General features: G+C 34.0%; 1 protein-coding gene across 6 annotated transcripts in view; it reads right to left on the bottom strand.

Moving 5' to 3' along the window:
* Window positions 1–251: 251 nt before the first annotated feature.
* The window catches only part of stas (Transmembrane protein stas), a 58385-nt gene continuing 33355 nt past the window's right edge, over window positions 252–25281 (bottom strand). For 5 of the 6 annotated variants that reach the window (XM_069828679.1, XM_069828680.1, XM_069828681.1 and 2 more), the window contains 4 exons: window positions 18853–18981; window positions 16463–16661; window positions 7123–7261; window positions 252–6965 (listed from right to left, as the gene is read on the bottom strand). In XM_069828679.1, coding sequence (XP_069684780.1) covers window positions 6796–6965; window positions 7123–7261; window positions 16463–16661; window positions 18853–18981 — 637 coding nt within the window. In that variant the 3' untranslated portion in view covers window positions 252–6795. Of the gene's footprint in view, window positions 6966–7122; window positions 7262–16462; window positions 16662–18852; window positions 18982–20020; window positions 20474–25281 lie in introns of those variants that run through there. The other variant, XM_069828684.1, reaches the window with a different exon arrangement.

Consider the following 25281-nt stretch of genomic DNA (forward strand, 5'->3'; position numbering starts at 1 on the left):
TTAGTCTATCAGTCTACGAACTTGTTTAAAATTTACGAGAGCATTTCAGAGAAGGAAAATATGATGGCCTCCTGATGTCAGTGATATAACTTGCACTATGAATAGGCCACCACATGCTCTATGTACAGTGTCTTCCTCCATCAGAACTCTGATAGACCTCACCTTAGTAACATTCATTACCTGCTTTCCTCCAGAGAAACAGCACATAAAGGAGGCAGGAGCAGGCAATTGAATCACTGTAAAAGTTATGGTTAATATAAAAATCCCTTTTTCTTTGCCAGAGATTAGATACATGCTAGTTCACAAATAGTCAATTATGTACAAATGTAGCTAACCTAGCTCCCGCTCTACAGTATTATGATTAATAAATACACAGCTGCAAATAGAAGTGAAGAATTATTGAACATGTCAAGAACGGGAACTTAAAATTAATTCATTCCATCAGTGTATTTCGTAATTTGTTCTATAAAGTAAAGAAATAGTCAGTCTTCAATTCAAACAAACTGAATGCTACATCATGAATGTTAACAATTAATTAGGTAAGATCTAAAGCAATCTTTTGTAGAATGTGCCGATATCAGTAGTGAAATAAACTTGGAAGTTACTATTTCAATAATTACTTTACAGTAAATAGCAGAGAGAATGGCAATAGACCATGTTACTACATTATTACTTCCTTAATTGAAAATAATATTAATTAAAAAACCTTTTAGGCTGAATTATGATTGAGCAATTACCTCAGAGTTAGCTAGCTAAATGGAATTCTTATTTTACAGACCATAAATTTCATTTTATGAAACGTTTATTTAAGAATTGATGCTTCTAAAATCAAATTCTCCCATATTCAGGTCAGAGGAGTATTGAAAGAATTATTTTATCAGTTTCTCTGCAGACTGTATTCCCAATACACAAAAACCAGGAAGTCATCCATAAACAAATGCAATGAAAAGGAAACTTATAAGCTGACTCGAATTAATGAAATTACTCATATAATATGTTTCCATTGTTAATGAGATCAACATAGCTAATCCTGAGTTTAGAGGAAAATATGACACACATATGTTCTTTTCTGTCAAGCTGCATTCAGATCAATGTCATTATACAATGAAATGATATTTAACGAATTACAGAGTAATAAAGTAGTTAGAGAAAGATTTTTTCTGGTCGCCAATAGTTTATTACATATATATTTATATTTCAGAATAACGAAATCTCATCATAATGAATTTCGCAAAACTTACTATATTTATACAGAATGAAATGTTGGTTACTTATTCACTAGACAGTGTTTGTCCCATGTACTTTAGAAGAAACAAATATTTTAGTATTAAAACCATTTTTACATTTCAGAATAACGAAATCTCATCATAATGAATTTCGCAAAACTTACTATATTTATACAGAGTGAAATGTTGGGTACTTATTCACTAGACAGTGTTTGTCCCATGTACTTTAGAAGAAACAAATATTTTAGTATTAAAGCCATTTTTATATTTCAGAATAACGAAATCTCATCATAATGAATTAATTTCGCAAAACTTTATTATATTTATACAGAGTGAACTGTTGGGTGGTTATTCACTAGACAGAGTTTGTCTCATGTACTTTAGAAGAAACGAATATTTTAGTATCAAAGCCAATTGACTATAGAGTAGTGTCAGCTGTTTTTACTTATGTGTTGTATTGTTGTAAGAATAGTCATAAAGTATAAAACAGATCAGTTGAAGTATTACACATTCTTCAAAGAGAGTTTTTATGCAATTCATATCTGCTAATATAACTCCTATTAAGGTTAAAGATGATTTCAAGAAAGAATTTCCTGACAATGAAGTTCCAAGTTGCACAGCTGTTCATGAACTGATGAATAAATTTCGTGAGATGGAGTGTTAGAGACAAGAAATCTAGACATCAGCTAAGAATGTTTGGATGACATTGCTTATCAGCAAGAGAATTTCAATAGTAAAGGGACAATATTATGGTACTGCAAACACCACTATGAAATTATTGATAAGACAGTACAAAATTATCGCAGTACAAGAACTATCCTGCACATAGGTGCCAATTTTGTGAGTGGGAACACAATGGGAAAATTAACCACAATCTCTCCCTGTTATAGAATGTAACTTATTTTCACCCTATAGTTATGTAAATTTCCTAAATAATCTATATAGGAGCTCCAAGTCATCTAACCACCTCCTTCATTAACTGCCCCTCTGTAATTGGAAAGTTGAAAACTATTAATGACATATAACTGACAATGATTTTATACCTGCTCCTCCCCCCTGTTTCGCGAGTTAACTGAGTGAGTACGTAATTTAGTATATTTTCAACAGAATTTTGTCAGAACACAGACAATCAAAGTTACAATGCAAGCAATGCATGAAGTGTTCAACAGTAGAATTATTAGCTCTAAATTCCATGACTTAATGCCATATTTCTATCCTTGGATCTCTGGAAGAATTAAAAAATATACAAATCAAATTTGGCACCCTGGAACTACTGAAAAACACTTTCTGTGAAAATAATGTCTCCATTTCTCGAAGGGGACTGCAATGAGTGATGGGTAATTTAAAAGATGCCTAAAATGCTTGCAAAACGAAGGTGGGCATTTGCAGTATCTTTTTTGTTAATTTTGGTGAGTAAATAATTTTTCTCAATGTTTTATTTTTAGTAAATTAATGTATACACTGTTTGTTGTTTCATTTGCTTTGGGGGCATTGATAAGTCCCAACAATGGGTAAAGGGAGTGTGCTTGCTAACAAGACGAAAGCTCAAAATCACAAAATCACTCAACTGTTCGTCTTGTACTTGCATTTGACAGGAAATCTTCTATTGGCATTATCTAGACCAGGAGATCTCAAACTTTTTGAGACCATGCTGTCCTTCACGTCACATTTTCTGTGCGATGCCCTTGTATACCCCTAAAAAAAATTCGGTTTGGTGGTATTTTTTCAAAGAAAATGATCATTTACATTACTAGCTTGTATTCTTTTAAATGTAAACTTACAAAATTAGAATAAAATAAATATGTACAGGTACTGAAAATATGCATGTTGCATTTCACTCTATATTAAATATTTTTGTTTCTCCTTATAGCTGCAATGCCCCAGACAAAATCCAGTAACACATCAGGGCATGACAACACACAGTTTGAGAACCTCTGAGCAAGACAATTCAATATTTCATATTTCCTGCAAATTTATTTTAACAACTGATTTCATGTGCAAGTTTTTAAACAGGATATTTATGAATCAGAAGTATAGTAGCAGATCTCAGATAATTATATTTACATCTAACACAATCCACTTTTTATTGAAGTTGTAAGAAACGTAATTAATCTAGTACCGTAACAAAGATATTATGTAAAATGCTTACGACATATAAATCTAATGTACAACACCATTTTTCTCTTAAACAGAAGATGTGTTTTTCATGTTTACCATTTAATGTGATAATTTAAGTATCCAGTCCCAACACCATCTACACACTACTGTGTTGGGATTAAATGGACATGCACAAAATAAGTTAACAAGAAAAACTACTCTTAATGGCAGTGAAGCATTTTAATGAACGTAAAAGTAGCGAAAAATTCAGAAAAATAAACTTATCCTTGTTTCACAAATTTATTGCAACACTTTGTTGTTATAGCATAATGAAGTTCCTTCATTGTAAAATATTTTCGTATTGCTTCTGACATCATCGTATTGAACTTCAATGCCTTACTGTGTCGATAAATACATCATAATGCAAATGAAACAGAATGTTCTTATGTAATTTGTTAATTAGTCGAAGTTTTCCTTCAATTTTGTGAAGTTTTCTTTTATTCCCTATTATAAGGTTTAAAAAAAGGGTACATAACGAATATGCACTTTTTGGTTCATTAATGCAGAGCATATCTACCATTCTAAATTACAAATAAAACTCTGAAGTATAAAATATTTAATTCTAAAATTTCTTTTCAAACATGGAATTTATAATCTGGTAGGAATCACATACTCTTAGATATGAATACAGAACTTACAAGTTAAAATATTTATAAATAGCAACATAACAACACATATCTGACAAAACTGAACATGAATACAATACCTATCGGTACTTTATAGTTTGAGTATTACCATTTGTTAAAGAAAACAAAACCTAATTCAATGAAACTCTTTTGTTTTTAACATGTTAGGAACAACACACATTCGTATTATTTACATGCATTCTTATCATCATTGCATCAGAAGAAGTCATGCATAGAATTTTTCACTCATGCTGACTAACATAAAAATTTAAATTTATAAACTTAATATAGTGGCGAGTCTCTCTCAATAGTATCCAATATACACAGAACATATACAACAATTACACAGCAAAATTAAGTGAAAGGTTTGAAGAATAATCTGGAGAGGTAGGAACAGAGATGCAAGGCATATTTTCTAATCAGAACACAGTTGCACAGCATCTTTTCTAACAATCAGTTGCAAAGTTATTTCCTGAATTGTTTTCCATTCTACAAACTCTTATTACTTATACAGGGTGATTCAAGAGGAAAGGTAAAAAATTTAGGATACGATATCTTAGGCCATTTTGAGTGAAAAAGTTCATATGAACGTAGGTCCGTTTTTGAACGATGGTGGAGCTAGATGCATTTTTTTTTGGTAAAACATCTCGCCCCAATGTGAATCAGACATTACCATATCGCTGGCTCAATATTACAAGGTTCTATGTCTATATCAGAAATATTACTACACCCTTGTAACATTTAGCCAGCGATATGCTGCTGACGTGAAACAAGATCACCGATGAATGATGTAACATTGGAATCTGCATTGTGAGCGATGTAAATAAGAGAAGAGAAACAAATGTCACAACAAATACGCTATCACTTATCGGTTCACAGCAGTTCAGTCGGCTACCTACAGTACAGTAGTTATACAGGTACAGTTATCGGAAGTGTTAAGTTGTGTTTTTCAAAATGCCTTATAAATTTTCGACTGCAGGATACACCGATATTATCTATGTTTATGGTTTGTGCGATGGAAGTACCTTGCATGCTGTCGCTGAATATGAACAACGCTTTCCAAACAGAAGGGTACCATATTGAAGAGTATTTACTGTCTATGGGGTTGGGTGAAAGACTTGGTATAGCAAAGGAACGAGGAAACGAGAGAAACGCTAATCGACCGTATTTTGGATGCGGCATAAAGACAGCCACGTGCAACTCTCCCGAGCAACCAGCGCGATTCACGCCCAAGTGCAACAGTGCATTGAAGCAGGAGGAGGTGCCTTTGAAAACGCGCGAAAACATCGACTCCGACTTCTAGAATATTAGGTATGTATGCATACGTGAATATAAACTTTAAATTTGTCTGTTATCTGTCTCTAAATGCGAGTTGGTACAATGGAATCTCAGAAGTTTTTGTGAAATCAAAGAGCCATATCTCCGTAACCGTTCGAAAACAGATCTATATTCATATGAACTTTTTCACTCAGAATGACTTCAGAATTCACATCCTCAATTTTTTACCTTTCCTCGTGAATCACCCTGTATTTGAACATTTTACATCAATTTTAAGTTAATTTAATAATTTTCAGGCAAAAAATGTAAAATGCTGATTAAATTTAATGCATGAAGTACATTAAATTCAACATGTAAACAAAACATTCTTGCATTGTTTATATTCACTCTGTTATGAAATCTGAATAATCATGTGTCAGGTTTATAATCCAAAATCTTACCTTTTACTTTTGGCTTCAATAAACGACATTTCGAATACAACCTGTTTCCGCCTAAAAAAAAGTATGACATAAATCAATTAAGGAAGTTAATGATAAATTGAAATTTGTGGTTTTATAAATACTGTACTGGAGTGTTTTATACCAAAAGCTACAATCTGTGCAGGCCTTTATGTGTTTTTCTATTTTAAAAATCACTTACAATAAGAGTTCAAATCTTTTTTAAAACTATCGAGAAATTTTGAATGAATCAGCTCTACAAAAACATGTGCGTTTGTATTTATTTAATTATTTATTAATTGTTTTACAATAAAAATGATAAGTTTTCCTATTATTTAATCACTCAATTATTCTCTATAATCTAAAATTAAGATGAAATGTAACTTTTTTAACACACTAAACAAAATTCTAGTTTATTTAGTTTAAATTTCACAAATGCTCTTCTTAGGTATTTACTCTGCAGTTGTAGCAAATGTTTAATTTAGGTGGTACTATTAAAAAGAAACATAATACTGTGTATTGACACATACTGGCCAATTTTTCCATGCCCTGTAATTTTTCCGAGACTTCTAGCCCAGATCACATATAACAGATTGAAAAGCCTTATGGGCTTTGAAGGCAACAACTTTTATCAATTTCACTATGCTGCCACCTAGTGACTGCAGAAGTAGTTACATTGTAACTCTCATTTGAATTGCATGGAGCAACTGTACTTCCATCTAGTAGTCATTACCAATTGACAATGGCGATCCTGGTGATTGTTCTCTTCCACATGTAACTGTTTTTAACAGAGAGATGGCCAGTCTGTTATATATGTGATCAGGGCTTCTAGGTATACAATGTAAAGGCTCTTAAGGCACTTTGATAACTGTTCGAATGAAAAAGATTCAACAACAAGGAACAAAGACAATATGTGAAGTAAAACTGTAACAAAGTAAATCTTGAGAATTTACCTACCACAATAAGTAGGCACAAATGCACTGATCTGAATGCAACACAAGAAATGCGCCATCAAATAATCACGTGAATGATGTATGCACAATAAACATTATAACCTATAACTTTCGTTAACTACTCTACAGCTTGTTTTATTCGTCCTTTCAGAACAACAGGAACCAATGACATACAAGCGAAAAGTCCTAAAAAGATTACAGATGTCCATGACCACGCATCACTTGAAGCAGAAAGCTGATACAGAGTTCGTCCAGCTTGAATTGCGACGAAAGACGGTGGTCCCACACCTGATGTATGTAAGAAATGAAACAATGAATGAAAAGGTTCTCCAACTACCAATATTACCTTTATACTTTGACAATGTAGAATTCTCAAACAGATTTATTGCATTATATTGATTTTTAACTATAAACATTCGTACATACAGTACATAAATTAACTTACCTAAAAATGTACCAATCCAAAATGGAACAAGAGGTACATCAATAATAGGAGAAGTTATGTTGATAAACCAGTTAGGTAAGAAAGGTGTCATACGGAGAAACAAGAGATAATTTAGTAAGTTCCCTCTGTGTCTGTTTACCTGAAAAATATGTACACATAAAATATATATTTCATCATACAAGAATGAAATTGTTCCCAATCATAGGTTCACCAAATTTGAGGCACATATTTGCAATAATTAAAAAGAAGTGATGTTAAATGAAAGGAATGCTGAATAGCAATGCAATCTGCTCGACTTTCCAATTTAGTTTGATGAACGAAACTTTTAAAATAGTCATTTCCAATCTTCATGAAATTAAATCCATATGAACACTTCATAACAAATACTCACGAATGACTAAAATGGTGAAAGTGACTCAGATATCTGAAAATTATTCCTCAAAAGGTATTATGTCAATACTCCTTTGTTAACTACAGAGCATTTGCTTACATAATGTAGGTCGACCAGGCAGCGTGTGATCGGCACTAAGGCCATGCAACACACAGCAAACTGTCTCCTGCTCGGCAGTTTTATTATTACTGAACTTACCTTGATTATGAGACGCACTGGAAATGATGTCCTTCTGCTGCAACAGATCTATGACATCTCTTAAGGAAACTGGAGTTCACAAATGCAAGTTCTTTTTCCGTGTTTCTCCCAATTTCAGTTCTTATACTGTCTTTCAGTTCCTGAATTGAATGTGGATTCTTCATTGTTTGGTACTCTTTTTTTATATTTGTATAATCACTGATTAACAATAACTTCTTTACTGTGTTAATATTATAAAAATACTTGGTGGATTGTCTTTGTAAACTTTATTTTTTAGATTCCCCCATAAATAAAAGTCACAGGTCATTAAATCTGACAACCTAGAGGGCCACAAATCTTTACTGATGATCCTATCCTCAAAGATTTTCTTTATGAAATTAAAAGAGTCATCTGCTGTATATATATATAGTTGCTGAATACTATTGGAAATAAGAATGCTCACATTCAGTGTCATCTAACTGCTCAAAAAATGGCCTGAGTATTTCTGTTCTGTACCTATTTCCATTAATTAATTGTATTGTCAAAAAAATATAGGCCTTATTATTCAGTGTACACTTATGGCACTCCATACACATACTTTTTCGATGTATAGGCGAGTTTCATGTATGAAATGAGGGTTCTCTGTACTCCAATACCTATTATTTCGGGATATAACATGATCTTGTAAATGAAACCATGCTTTGTCTGTAAACGAAATTAATTCTAAGTTCACAACACCATTGACAACATTTTGCAAAAGTCCACACGACTGACATTAGCCTTAGGCTGCAGTTCATGCACTGCTGTCATTCTAAAAGGCTTAAATTTAAGAATTTTAATGGCTTCATATGCTGTGGTTTTAGAGACACCAGTTTCTTGTACGAGACGATGGAGAGATTTCTGTGGGGTGTGTTCCAACCTTTCCCCCATTCCATCCAGTTTTTCCTCAATAAGTATATGCCATGGTATTTTGCTGCTTTTATTCAATACTGATACCGTTTCTCTAATTTTTTTTTTTTTACGAGACTGGGTATGGTTTGGCTATGTTGAACAGTAACATTAGGAAATTTTCTGGCAAATCGTCTTTTTACCTTTCTGCAATCACTCTCTTTCAAATGAGTCTCTACCATGAAAACTCTTTGCTCTAATATAAATTTCTGTGGTGCCATGTGAGCAAGCTAAACTAAACATTTCACTAACACAATCAGAAGAATAAAACGCAATCTAATGTCAACACAACCACTCATACAGAGAGACTGAACTGAAATGCCAAGTGTGTGGGAGACAGTTTGCCACGTGTTGCATGGCCTTCATGCTGGTCGCATGCTGCCTGGTCGACCTACATTATGTAAGTGAATGCTCTGTATATAACAACAAGATAAGCAATATATAGTAACGGTATTTTTCACTGCTTCCAAATACAGTTGTTGAACAGAGTACATCACATTTTTCACACATATCTAATGAAAAATGTCTACTACCGTTATGTGAAGGAATTGATCAAATAGAAAAAGAATAACTCCTACAACAAATAGTAAAATTCCTAAGTTGCTCTACAATATATCATTTCGACAATTCATACATGAACCACAGCTGTCCAATGTGGCTTGTTGAATGAACAAATATGTATTTGATTACGAACATTTAACAGGGATACACGTTTTCAGATAAATACGCACATTTCTTTTTCTAATTTATATAAGCTTCAAAACTGGAATATTGTCTGCACTTCAAATATTTTATTATTTTCCAATGACAGGTATTGAGATTTACATCTTTGACCTACACACAACTTTAATATAAAAAAAATAAAATAAAAAATAAGATATAGAATGCAAAAGGAGAAGAAAAGTCCATTGTCTCATTAAGTTCCTTGCCTCCCAGTATCGGTCACACTCTTTCACTTTGGTTAAGGTTGGACAGCAAAGTAAGTGGTCCCTGTTCACATCTTCTTGTAGTTCACACAAGGTACATCTTGGGTCTGGTAGTAAGCCAAAACGATGGAGGTGTTGAGCTAGGCAGTCATGCAGAGTGCATAAGCGGAACTTTGTGACTGCTTCATTTCTTGGTCTGCACTTCAAATATAATGTTTGAAATTATGATTTTTACTGAGGGAAATGTTAAAACTTGTTTGTTTCCTTGTTAATCATTTATTGATTTTGAACTATAGCAAAAAATTACATTTTGAATATATTTAATTGTCAAAAGATGTAGCCATTATTAGATTATGCTTGTTAATAAATGGGGTGTCTATTATCTGGAGCAGGCCTGGATTTAAACAAAGTGCCACATCCAGGCAGTGCCATTTTAATGCATGGATGTAAAAAAAAAAAAAAATAATAATAATAATAATAATAATAATAATAATAATAATAATGATAATAATAATAATAATGGGGTCAGATCAAGAATTAATTTTTGGGAGCAAAACTTTATTCACTGATCAATAACGGCATTGTTTGTTGCTGCCTCTCTGTCCTCCCTGCTTTTTTTTTTTTTTTTATTTATTATACTGTATGCTCCGTTACATCGTAACACTACATACAATTCTTTAACTACTTTAAACTCTTTGAATTACAATTAGGATTAGGATTACGAATGAACTATTTCGATTACAATTATCATTACAATTCCTCTAGTTATAATAAAAACCAATAATGTCATTTTGCCTTAAAGTTTGTCAAAGTCGATTCTGGTAACAAATCTTAGAAATTCTTTCAAGTAGACCTTGACGAGATCGCAGTTACTTATCAGCCACTGACCTCCTTTTAGTCTAATGCTTAGTTTTAATGCATCCCTTTCACTGTTGAGTAAAGAACACTAATATATCAAATGATCCACTGTTTGTTCTTGTTGATCGCACTTGCACCTTGCACTTTCAGCAATTTTGAATCTGTAATAGTAATCCCTAGTCTTACCGTGACCAGATAAGATGGCTGTTATTTGGCCGTTAAGTGGGATCCTCAGTTTTAGCCGTTCCTGCACTACTGGGAAAAACCCTTTGCTGGAATTCCCTTTGGTTGTCTTCTCCCATTGGTCCTGCACCTGCGTAGTCCTTTCTCCTCTGCTTCCCGAATGATGTGAGTTCTAGGGATTTTGTTGTATATTACCTCCCCACTGTCTTCCTGTGCAGCTTCCTTCGCCAACTGGTTTGCTATTTCGTTTCCGTACAGCCCCACGTGTGCCTTCACCCAGTTTATGTGGATAGTCCAACCATTGTCCTGCAGACATTTGATCTTAGCCTTTATTTGTTCTATCATTGTGTTGCGGATTTGACTGTTCCTGAGAAGTGCTACTGTGATCTGGCTATCTGTGTTGACGACACCTAGTTTTTCTCTGATCTGCAGTTCCCTGTTGACTTCTATTTCCTTCAGTGCCTGTAGAACTGCTATCTGTCCTGCTTGGTTATTTGAGCAGTGCGGGCTTAGTTTATACTTCAATTTCTTAATCACTTCCCCTTTTTGGAAGATAACTGCTGCTGCTCCGACTTTCCCATTTATCTTACTCCCGTCGGTGTATATTTCTATGTTGTATTGTAGGTTTTCTTGTGCCTCTTGGACTCTTGGTCTGGCTGCTGGGTGGGGCCACTCGTTTAGTTTCGGGGCGTCTTCAGGTGGTGTCAGTGTACCATTTTCGCTAGCGATTTGTGTACCTTTATATATCTCCAGTATTTCTTGAATTTTTATGTTTATTGGCTTAACTGCTGCCAGAACACAAGATGCTTCATATGACACTGTGCAATAAGCTTTCGTTATTTTAATATTCATCAACCTTTGCACTCTCTGATATTTAAGCATGTTCTTTCTTTTCAAGATGGCTTCTTCCCACATGACAATACTCTATCTCAGCTGCATCCATGCTTTCTCTGTCTGTCTGTCTCTCTCTCTCACACTTGTTTTACCTCAAGCGTGACTTTGCAAGTCTGCTACTTTTCAGCTCTCTCACATGCTCTTTTTCTCTCATCTTATAACCATTACAACTGACGTAAGAATAGAGTCATTCAAATGATTTATATTTCAATAAATATTTTTATATATTATATTATCAAAGGAACCAGATTCCTTTATTAATTTATTGTGTAGGCCCATATCGGAGTAATGTAGTTTGTTATACTACTAATTTAATGAAATTTTATTTTAAAATGTTACAACAATAGAATTTTATCATCAAATGATTTATGCTACACAGCATCTGAGAGTATTCATTCAGTGTCAGTATGTCTACCAAGTTATTAAATTTTATTTTCTATTCTAACACTCTTCCCTGTTAATGTATCATTCTATCTATTTGTCCCTCTTCAGAGACTGGTACTATCCTCGCATGCAGGCCACTCGGGTGGGTGGGCCCATTGTACTAACCAGGATGGAATGGTTACATGTCCTAAGGGCCCCCCCCCCCATGCTACAGATCCCCCTGCATGTCGACTCTGAACTCCCTTACAGCCTACATTATCCCTTTACCTTTCTGCATAGGCCTCACTGCGGTCCCTTATCCCCAGTCCCATGAGTTACCACAAACCCAGTGGAGAGCCCACAGTGTACAGCACTACCACCAGCAATGAATGATCACATATTCACATGGTCCAAGTTTGGTGGTGACCCACAGCTGACTCTACATCGGAGTAAGCCCAAAATTTAGGAAAGAAACGGAGATGATGAAAGAGGTAAAGTGTAATTATAATAGTGAAATGAGTCTGAGGTCCAATGCCGAAAGTTACCCAGCAATTCTGCTTCAAGTGGTTGTGGTAAAAATCAGGTAACTTGTAATTTATCTCAACCAGGATTTGAACCTGGATCTGCTCGTTTCATGGTCAGATGTGCTAACCATTACTGCACTGTAGTGGACTAACGTATCACTAGTAATGAGGCATTTTGAAGTGGCTGTGCTTAGTGAAAGAAAGCTAAAGAACGAGAAAAAAATATTAAGAAAATTTTATTCAGAACAGATTACTGGTACTAATCAACTATTTCAGTTTCAATGGAGAAAAAAAAAAAAAGATAATATAATGTAAATCACATTCCTGCCCATCTTCGAGTAGGAAATTGTTATGTGAATTGAGAATTTTGCTGACACTGTTTGTAACCAATGCATTTGCATAATGTTAATTTTCCAAGCTAAATTTAATAAAATATTAATTTGATTAAGAAATTGCATGACACAACCACACTTAAAAAATTTAAGTTTGATGAATATTGAACATGAAATTTTGGCGGAGATTTGTTTTGAAGACACAATTTACGATTTTACCTTCTCAAAGTGCCGAGAAGTTCCTCTCTAAACTAGAGTCTAGTATTTAAGAAAAGTGTTAATAAACGTGTGAATGTGAGTTAAATTCGTCCCTGTGTTCAACATCAAAGAGGTGAGTTCTTATTGTTATTATTTTTTTTTACTCAAGGAGCCCAATTACTCTTTCACCTGAGGGTCATATCATTCTTGATTTGTCCTTCCATCTAGGCATTGCTATGTTAGTCACTCTCTGCAAAAAAATGTTCTAATCAAGCAGTAACAATATATAGCTATTTAATATTATAATGGGTGTAAGGACATAGAGTGCTTTTATGCTAAAAGGTAATAGAGAATGCTATTTGGTACAACTTTTATTCATACAATGGTTTTGCTGAAAATTGACTTTTTTTTTTAAACATCTACATTTCAATTCATGCAGTACACATGTATGTGGTGGGAAGTTTTTGGTTATTTGCAGCATGTTACAAATGTGGAGACATCCAATGTTTTGGAGCTACATATCAGCTTCATTTTCAGGTAAGAGGAATGGAGAAATCTATTTACTGGATTCATTTTCAAGAACTATTCTTTAGGAGTTACTTACTTACTTACTGGCTTTTAAGGAATCCGGAGGTTCATTGCCGCCCTCACAAAAGCCCGCCATTGGTCCCTATCCTAAGCAAGATTAATCCATTCTCTATCATCATATCCCACCTCCCTCAAATCCATTTTAATATTATCTTCCCATCTATGTCTCGGCCTCCCTAAAGGTCTTTTTCCCTCCGGCCTCCCAACTAACACTCTATATGCATTTCTGGATTCGCCCATACGTGCTACATGCCCTGCCCATCTCAAATGTCTGGATTTAATGTTCCTAATTATATCAGGTGAAGAATACAATGTGTGCAGTTATTCTTTAGGACTAGAGCTTCAAAAACCTCCTACCATGTTAATGACCGTGAAAATCACAAATTATACTTAATATACTCGTAAATTTAGATGACAATGTCAGATAGGTATAAATGGCAGGCACTAAGAACTTTAGACATGTCCACTGCCATATTCCTAGATTCTCTGTTACCTGCTGTGTTCGAGTGATGTCTACATTAATATTAGCTTCTATCTTAACAGTTATTTTGTTCTGTAAATCAATTCCTGGACCTACACTCGAAGCTAATCACCTGAATGGACATTTCCCCCAAATCTTATTTCCCGAATTACCTTTCCCTGAAACCCTTTTCCCCCATATGATAAATTCCAGGAGACTAATAACCCCAAAAGTTTCATAGAATATAAAGAATAAGAAGAAAATTATGTAAGTACAGTTTTATTACGAAAAAAAAAAAAAAAAAAACAAAATAACCTTAATATAAATGTGTTATACAATTTCCTCAACTTGCCAGATTTCAACCAAATACTGGTACTGATATGTTGCTGAAGATGGCAACTTTCGAGATTATCAAATTCACATTCACGTCAGACTGTAAAGTTGTAGCCCTATGCAACAAATGTAGTCTAGTCTATACCGGTTTCAGAATAAGAAGGCATATGGTCTAAACGAATACAGTGCTCGCTGCAGTACACTGTTGACACACGCTGCATAAGACGTTAAAGACAGAGTCAACAGATATGAGGGCCAAGGACGGAAAATATCCACCACAGAGCAGCGAGCATCATGAGCCGATCTGTTTCTATCACTTACGTTTAAATAGTCTTACTGAAGTCATTTTTATCCCAATTTTCATTATTTAGTTGCTTAAAAAATCAGTAGATCTTGGAGTCACTAGCTTGCGAAATAAAGCAACAGATATGTAGAAATACAGTGCACTTTGTTATTCGTAATGACAAAGAAACAGTGACTTAATTAAAAAAAAAATATTGAAGGTTGTACTGTACTATCTGGCATGTGGATATTCTCGCCTAAAAAGCTGTAAGCGAGAAAGTTCATACAAATGTCTAAACTTCCTTATACAACAATAATTAATTTATTACTCATTTCTCCAGAGGAAATAGGAGATACAGTAAACCTATTTTTGTAAGGGCAGACTAAGTATCATATAATGTAGGCCTAAGCATAACTTTAAATACGTAATTTAGTACTCATATTGAAAATGATTCTTTTCCTCGTCTCTGTTAAAATTAGGCATACCCATCTAATTTAATTTAATTTAATCTCTAGTTTATACCTATCTAGAGTCCAGAATTCTATATTCTATCACTGTGTTCTATGGCAATATAAGCTCACGAGTTAAAGTAGATATAAAGAAGTGAATATAAAACCGCAAAGCAATAATATCGTATTGGAAATATTGATGGTAAACATTCTATAGCCTATTAGAAAAAAGTGTACAGTGTATAGAACATAATAGATGTACCGTAACTCAGGGTTTTTAAAATTCAAATTGAAGTTTGGAATTATAAAATCTCCTCGAACCTATCCATATACATTTTATAAGTGAAATGTGCAGTGGTGCAACAACAACGTAATTTGTTTGGAAGAAGAGGTAAGAATTTTGGCTTGTGCAATTTTCATGACAATTCTTACCATCATTGTGATGGGTGAGGGATTAACAATGCTATTTTATTAACTAGCTTAAAACTATTTTCATTCACCACAATGACAAACAGTCCAAAAGCCAATAGACTATCAGATAGAAACTTTAAACAGAGGCTGAATAATGAGCAAATTAGAATTATGAAAAAAAAGTTGCATATTACAAAGTTTATTTGAAATAATTTTTTTTTAACATTATGTTATATATTAATTTTTATACAGTTGATAGTAAACAATTAAAAAAAATAAATTTAAAACATTATGGTAAAACTCATATTGTTACGCACCTTCTTTGCGATTCTGATAAATAATAACTTTAATAATAGTGACTGTAATCATGTAATCAATTACAAAATGTCCATTTCTGACAAGAACAAAGTGAAGAGTACACAGCCTCTCTCTCTCTCTCTCTCTCTCTCTCTCTATATATATATATATATATATATATATATATATATATATATATATATATATATATATTACTGTATATTCTTACCGTTCTCTTCCATTTGTCATTTTCTTTTGAATAAAAAAAAAATTGTGATCTTGAAATAATTTAGTTACAGATCTCTTCATAACAACAGCTTAATATTAATGTGTTTTTTTTTCTGGCAGAACGTGCTGGAACGATGTGCCGGAATGATTTCACCTGGCTGTGAGATCTCTTGAAACAAAATTTCATTCTTCTCTAAACAGTTTTCAGGTAAAATTGTACATAGGTACATAGGGTTATAGATCATTAATCCAGATGTTTTCAGTATTATGCATTTTTATGAGTATACATTAACTCAAACGAAGTTGTACACTTGAGGAAAACATGTCACTAACAAACTGTTAGTAACCTATATTTTAATGTGATAAGGGCCTAAAACTTGAAGCCCTAATAGATTTGATTATGAGAAAATTAAAAGTAAGTATTTTGGAAGTGATATGCTACACAACTTATAAAGAAGCACTTCTTCCTCCTGAAAAGTGAGTTCGCCATTACTTACCTTTTCAGCCCAGTCTGAGGCTTTTTGTGGGAAGTATTTGTAGACAAGGCGTCGCCCAAGAAAGTATGACAAAATATAACACAGTGAGGCACCTGTAGCTGAGCAGAAGCACACTAAAGTAAGAGCTAGAGGAAAGTTAAAGAGAAACCCAGACAATATCGATAGTGATATTGAGCCAGGAATAGCAAACGTCTGTAAACTGAAGGCAGTAGTTAAGAAGCATATAATGCAATAGTTACAGTTTCATACAACTATACAATGTATCTCTTGCATAACGTGTCCTGTTCCTCAAATCATTTGAATACTATATAACTGTCAAAAGTATGTCTGCCAACTATTCACTTCTTTCTTAAAGTTTGTTTAATAAACAGTTCAACAAAGGAATGTAGCACATATTCACCTGCATTATGACATTATGAGTGTTTAGTTAAATTCAAGCCTTTTATTTGAATCAAATTCAAAGACAAGCAAGCTGATATATATCAAAACTGAATAAAATCTATTAAAAAAGTCTGGATGACGCTGCTAGTGAAATAGAGAATTTTTTTATATTTCGAAGATAGGATTTATCTAAGGTTACATTTATGTTGGAGTGACAATAAACGATACCAGCAATGTTCAAGACATGATACTAGTAACACAATACCTCAATAGTTGGGTGTGTTTAAGTTGGAACAATGCAAGGAGTAAATTTTTATAATTTTCAACTGCTGTTCTGAAGCATATCCTCTGTTGAATCTTCCAAAACCATACAATAGTCAAATTTGGATCTTGAGATAAAATATTTCAACAAATTTGTCTAGAGCTAGAAGAAAAGCAAAATGTGCTTTTGGAATAATTTATAGCAAATAGAGAATATTATCCAAAGCTATAGAAACTAATGTGCAGATTGCCAATGACACAATAGAAGCAATTTGCGTGTTGCACAATGCAATTATTGACGAAGAAGGAATGCTTCATAATTTGAGAGATGTTACAGCATTCCCAGGTAGGGCCAATGAAAGAAACTTGAGTGGCAGACATCTTTCAGCTGCAGGTCATGTAAGGGATATATTAAAAAAATGATCTCTTTCAGCATCCTCTTGTGTAACATGTTATGAAGTTTAATATTAGTAATAAAATAACTATTTTGTTATTAAATTGATATTACATTCCACTATTATTCTACACAGAACATAACAGTGAAGATTTTGATTGTTGATATCACAGTTTGTTAACGTGTTTTATATAAAGCAATTAAATTAAATTATTTATTAATAAATCATAACTAGTAATTAAAATAATGTAGACCTATTATTATTATAAAATAAATAATGTCAATATTCATAAAATAATAAACATATCTCCAATTTGTAATATAACCACATATTTTTCATTTATTTATGTGTAGAATTCAATTCTGTTGCCACTTCATCCCACAATTTGTCCAAAATAAATCTGTTAAAGTAACTTTCCCACTCGTCCCACAGGTAGCAAACCATATGTTGCACGAAGCGACTGCATGTACATGATAGAGTAATGTCCTGGCATGGCGCATGTGCTAGCGGAACTTCCCGAGTGCTCTCAGTAGCTTCGTTTCATTGGTTGAAGATGGATGCTCCTATTCCAGCTCCCGCCGCGTGTGAAGTGCGATCAGTGATAAAGTCTTTGAATGCACAGGGTATAGCGCCAATTGAAATTTATTGTCAGCAGTGCCAGGTCTATGGGCCTACTGTCATAAGCAAGCAGATGGTGCGTTGCTCCACAAGGTCGTCTGTGATGATGGTTGGCCTCCCACTGCGCTCGTCATGCACATTTTGGCGTCCCGCTGAAAATTGTCTACAGCAGCAACACACCATCTGTTTGCTCATGATGTTAGGCCCATAGACCTGGCACAGCTGACGATAAAATTCAATCGGCACTATGCCCCATGCATGCAAAAACTTTATCACTGATCGCACTTCATACGTGGCGGGAGCTGGAATAGGAGCATCCATCTTCAATCAATGAAACGAAGCTACTCAGAGCACTTGGGAAGTTCTGCTAGCACATGCGCCATGCCAGGACATTACTCTATCACGTACATGCATTCGCTTCACGCAACATATGGTTTGCTAGCTGTGGGACGAGTGGGAAAGTTACTTTATGGACGTGCCTCGTACAATGAAAATAGATATGAAAATTCCAATAAATAAAATTGCTGCTCCAGAAGCTCACTTCTGTTTTAATGACAAAGGCAAATAAACGACATTTCAAATGCTAAATCCATAAAAATGTATTACACTCATGATTTATTTAAATATTTTGTGTAGTGTCTTGAAGGTAACTAAATCCTGATCTGAGGACACACGATTTTCGATAAAATGCATTTATTGTAATTATGTGATTTGTATAAATGTCAAAAAGGATACAATATGTAAGTGACGAAAATAGCCAACAGAACCTCAAAGAAGTATTTGTCCTTATACCGGTCAAGTACTCGACCAAGTTGTTTGGCATCTTCAATGTCCCAAGGTATCTTCATATGCTGCACTTCATCTCTGGAACCAAAGAAAGACCTCCTGACGTAAAATTAAACCATAGAAGCTTCCTTTGGTTTAAAAGGAAATCTGAAGACTTAATAGATAAACCTATACAAACTGAACAGAATATTCGACCAATAAAACATGGAAATATTTGCTATGAAAACAAAAATTATAGCATTCAGAGAAAAAAAAAATGCCAATGAGATGTAAAATTATTTCAAACAATATACCAATTGATGAAGTTTCTTTTATATACAGTATATTATATAGAACAATGTATGACATTTTCTATGGCACTTGGCGGCAAGTGGGCCCGGCATCAGTGCTCGTCATTCCCAGTGAACTAGGTCCGTTACAATCACTAGAGTCGACTATTAAAATTACAATATTCATGTTGTTTACTAATCTTTACTACAGAAGGTATTGAAAATTATGTCCCTCTGCTGCAACACATTCCTGACATCTCCGAAGGAAATTGGCATTTATACATGCTAGTTCATCTCCCTTTTTCTCGTATAATACTGTCTTTTAACTCATGGATTGTGTGGGGATTGTCTTTGTATATTTTATTTTTTAGATTTCCCCATAGATAAAAATCGCAGGCTGACAAATCGGAGGACCTAGAGGTCATAATCTTCTACTAATAACCCTGTCCTCGAATATTTTGCTTATCAAATTCAATGTTTCGGCTTCTGTATGGGCCGTTGTTGAACCTGCTGGAAATAAGCACTCTGATACTCAATATCGGTTAACTGTTAAAAAAATGGGTTGAGTATTGTGTTCTGTTTGTCACCATTGATTGTATCATCAAAATATATATAGGGCCTATAATCCTATGTGCAGTTATAGCGCACCATATGCCAACCTTCTCATCATGTAAAGGAGTTTCATGAATGAGATAAGGATTTTCTGTATTCCAGTATCTATTGTTTTGCACTATAACATGGCCATGTAAATGAAACCATGCTTCATCTGTGAAAATAATTACTGTAGGATTCGCAACACCATCGGCAACACTTTGTAAAACCCAGTTACAAAAATTTACGTGACTCACATTATCTCTAGGCTGTAATTCATGCACCTTGTCACTCTGTAGGGCTTAAATTTAAGAATTTTAGTGGCTCTAAATGCTGCGGTTTTCGAAACACCCTTTTCTTGTAAGAGATGACGGAGAGATTTTCGAAGATCTCCTATCTCATCGAGTTTTTCCTCAATAAGTACACTTGGGTTTCTCTTTCCACATTTATTCAGAATTGATCCCACTTCTCTCAACTTGTTTACGAAGTTTAATATAGTCGTCCTATGTGGAATGCGAACACCAGGAAATTGCGTTGCAAAACGTCATCGCAATGTTCCACAATTCTTCGTTATAAAGTAACACTCGACAAGATAAATCCTTTGTTGTAATGTAAACTTTTGTAGTGCCATATTAAGCCACAATCTTCAATCTTCAACTAAGAAGTACATACACTATTACAAATGCCAACAGAACTCATACACAACTGAACAGCAGCTATCAGCTGAAATGTGACCATGTGCTGTGTCCTTGAAGGCAGGAAAAGAGAGAGAGAGAAAGATTGTAGCACTGACGCTGGGCCCACTTGCTGCTGAGCGCCGTAGAGAATGTCATAGACTGCTCTCTCTCTCTCTCTCTCTCTCTCTCTCTATATATATATATATATATATTGTGCTTCTTAAAATCCAACTCTTAAAATATTATTGGAGCACCATGTCATTCTGTTCTCCATCTTGAGAAAAAACGCTGATTAAAATTTTATTACATTTCATTAAGTTTTAAAGGTCGCTACCACATATCAAATTAACGAAAAAAAAAATGTGATTTTAACTGAACATGAAGACATTCACTAGTTCCTCTGAGAACCTGAGATAAGGAATATGGTACTTGGCATCACTGTGCCATGACTTCATTTCATTTATCTCATGTGGTAACCCTCCCCATGCAATCTACAATATGCTAGTTGTTGACATTATGACAGTATTAGACCACTCGTCGCTGGGATGAAAAAATGATAGATGTTACTGGACATGAAACTGTGGATCATTTTCCGATTCTCGTATCTGGGAAGAGAGGTGATCAGTTTCTTGCAGCTTCAAGAGTTATTTTTGGGTCAGGAGAATTGCCAGCTTTGGCTGTTCATGAAACAGCATGGAGAATTTGCGACCGAATAAAATGTATGAACTTCTACACTACTCCAGTAAATACTGTACTAAGGAGTTGAGTATGTATTAAACTTGAGCAAAAGATGGGCAAAGATATGTTATAGTTGGCTTTCCATCATCACATCATGGAGAGCATGTGGATTTTCAACTGGGCCAGAGTCGTCAGAGATATCTAGTGTTGCCAACTTCTTTTGAAGAAAATAAGGGAGATTAAGAAATCGACAAAATTTCACATAGAAAACTGGCAAATTATTCAGTTCAGTTACTAAAAAGCACCTTTATTCTACACTTCGACAGCTAAGCTTAAATTAAGTGTATTTTGAGACAGATCTTGTCTCACGTAATAGTTGAAGTCAATTGCAGTTTGCAGCTCTGATTTGATTAGATGTCGTACTCCTATTTTGAACATCTGTCCAATTATTGTTCATGAGATGAAACAACTCTTTGTATGAGCATTACTACTTGAAATGCATAGAACAAACTACAGTAAAACCTCTATAAGACGCGCCTGCTTATTACGCTATCCCATGTAATACGCTTTTTTGTCTGGTCCCTGAACATTTCATATATAACACCTTTATAAAATACCCCGTTTGTTGCGCTCAAGTCCCGCATAATATGCTGTTTTTGTGGAATATTTTCGATGTAATTTTCAGCAATGTACTATAACAGTAATGAAACATTTTGGCCATTGAACTTACTGGTGCCATTAACCTGAAAAGTATTGGTATTCGATCCTTTACCTGTGCAATTATACCTTCATACTATACAATATTCTATCCTCTAGTTATGCTCTTGTATTCGACCCTTTACCTGCGCAGCTTAGAGTTACAATATTCAATTCTCTTGCTAATCCTCTCTCTCTCAAGCAGCATTCCTCACTTGACCGTAATAAAATTCTGGAAATTTTTGCTGGTCAGTTTGTTGTCCTTAGTGTATTGAAGTGTCTATGAGTATGATTACAATAAGTGTTAAAAGAAAAGCACTCTCTGTGTCGGAAAAATTGGAAATCTTACGAAAGTACGATGAAAACAGTACTCTTAATCACAAACAACTCTCTGGTTCATTAGGAATCCCATCATCGACATTAAGAATGATAATAAAAAATCGCGACTCAATCACTGCAGCTGTGACGTCGGAAGGATGTAAGCGCAAGAGAGTGAAGTGTAGTAAACATGAGGGCTTGGAGAACATGCACACTGCAAACAACTATAAATGACTTTTTTCGAAAGAATTAAGTACAGAACATACATACAATATGGTAAATGTCTTTAACGTACAGTAGCCTACAGTAATTGCATAATGGAGTAATACTGTATTACCTTTCATGAATCATGTATTTCAATAAAGAAAAATACTAACAGATACTGTATATGAGTCAAAATTAGTATACCCGCCTAATACGCGGTCCCTTGAACAGCGTCTTATCGGGGTTTTACTGTAGTCAGTTTTTCCAAAATTATAATATTAATATTACCTTCCAAAAAGATTGCACATTTTAATACATCTCTGGAACAACAAAATTCATCATTATAAACAGTCATCATTCACGTCAAAATCAAATGTTTAGAATAATGATTTTTATATTGCAAAAATAAGAGAGAAAAATGCTAGAAGAGGAGAAAAATACGGGAGCCGGAAGACTGTTAAAAATTAGAGGCAAATACGGGCGATCCTAGGAAATACGGGACAGTTGGAAACCCTAGAGATATCATTGTTAAGAGATTCAGAAATGCCTTGAGTACAATTCAACACGCACATTATAAAACTGCTACCTCTGATGCTTTTACCCTGAATGAAGTACAACATATTGCCAATGATACAATCACTTTTGTCCAGCCAGAAACAACTTGAAGAGCTCTAACCCCAAGTTGACTACCAGAAAGTACTAAACCATACTATTGTCTTCCTAGGAGGAGTTTCTGAAAAAGGAATATCTTTCAGAGTTTCTGCTGGACTTCACTGTCCTCAAGTGGATGGCAAAATCTATTTCTTTCTTAAAGATAGCCTATATTTGTTCAGAGGCCAGTTCAAGATGATGAAGAGACAAAAGAAGGAAATTCGTTATATTTGAATTTTTACAGTAAAAATTTACGAGGCGTGTCCAGAAAGTAAGTTTCCCTGACGCCATTTACAGAAAGAAAACACAATTTCATGAAAATATTTACTGGAACAGATACAGCAATTGTTGAGCTATTTTTCAATGTGTCCCCACCAGAACTGAGAGATTTTTCATTACGTGGTATCAAAAGAGAGGTGCAGACAGTTGTCACACACTTGTTCCGATCACAAATGGCAAACTTTTACGACACAGGGATATAAAAGTTGATTCCACAGTATGACGTAAGTCTCAATTCCATTGAGAAATGTGTTGAAAAATAGCTCAACAATTGTTGTATCTGTTCCATTAAATCTTTCCATGAAATTATGTTTTCTTTCTGTAAATGATCCCAGGGAATCTTACTTTCTGGATGGCCCTCGTACATAAAATATTGATTCCAAGCAGACTCATCATATCGCGCACCTAGAAACGACCTGCAGCTACTAAAGATCTAAAGAAGTACGAAGACATGAATCAAGCATAATCCACTATAGCTAAGAAGAAGTTTCTTGGCCATTTATGGTACCTGTTAGAAGAACTGGTTGCATCATCTTTATTGACGAAAATGTTTCAATCGAAAGTTTATTGACGAAAATGTTTCAATCGAAAGTAAACAGTTGGTGCTGGACCCTTGAGGAATGAGGAAATTGAGTCTCCAATAAAACGTAATATTGTGAATCCAGATACAATTGCTACAAAAAATTTAGAATGTTTTGTATCAAGCAACACACTCAGATTTTTCAGAATCGCTGATATTTCATTTGAGATTCTACAGAAAAATTTTGAGATTTGGAAGAAAGATCATGGTTACAAAACAAGTACAGAAATTGTCCATTTCATGAGGGTTTGCAACGATACTACAGAGAGGGGAGTGACACTGATGGAAAAATACAACAAACTGGATACCACAAACGAAGAACAAAAACAATACTTGCTGTTATTGATAAAAAAAGTTCAGGCAGAAAAACCCTGACGCTAAAAAAATATATTATGTTGGCCTAGTAATTGCCATAGAGACACTCTTCTAAAAATCCTATAGAATATTGTTAGTTCACTATATTTAGTTGTGTATAATGTTCCATTTTGTAGTAAACACTTATAAATAACATTACATATATAATTGCGTTCATGCGTTTTTAAAATATAAAATTTCATTGCCTGGTAGCATCCTCTTAAATATAAGCGAAAAATAAGAGAAAAAAAACTTTCTCACAAGGTTAAACATTATGACCAGGTACCTGTATAAAAAAATTCATTAATTTTTTTTGGTCAAATAAGCAACATATATATATATATATATATATATATATATGTAATGTCAATAATTCTGGTGGGTTATTTCTTGAATAAAGAGCAACAAAAAAGTCAAATATCATTTCGTTATATTTTGAATAGTTTTTCAGAAAAACGTGCATTTTAAAATACATGAATTATGAGAACTTGCAATGCTGCGCCCTATAAGCAGCAGCTGGGAGTTGTGTTGCTCTTAACAAATCCCTCCACCTGGGTTGTTGAAGGTCAATGCCATCATGTCATGTACATTGCATTTAAACTCATAAGAAAAAATACAGATGATATACCGTTTAAGTTTTATGTTTAAACTGTGTTAGATAATGAAGAATGAACACTGCATGTTTCAAGTTAAACAAAATCTTGAACAATTTAAAATAAACTCTATAACCTAATTTTAATTAAATGTTGACAAAACACAGGCAATAAGACACATTTCTTTCAAACTAAATGGATAACATAAGGGAATATTTCTACATTTCCATATCAATTGAATATTCTAGAGATCATGAACAGTAATGATGCATATTTCACGTTATAAAAACAAAATTTTAAAACATTTAAAACTCTAAAGGAAAAAATAAAAATACGATACATTTATTTCACGTTGAAGTAACAAACAAAATTAAAACAGTAATATTATGAAACAAACTAGTGAGTTTCATACCTTTTACGAATGTAATAATTGTATACTATTATAAACGAGTTTCATATGCTATTTTTTGTATGACAGTATTATCATA

This window comes from Periplaneta americana, chromosome 6, assembly GCF_040183065.1.
Source record: "Periplaneta americana isolate PAMFEO1 chromosome 6, P.americana_PAMFEO1_priV1, whole genome shotgun sequence".
Lineage (NCBI taxonomy): Eukaryota > Metazoa > Arthropoda > Insecta > Blattodea > Blattidae > Periplaneta > Periplaneta americana.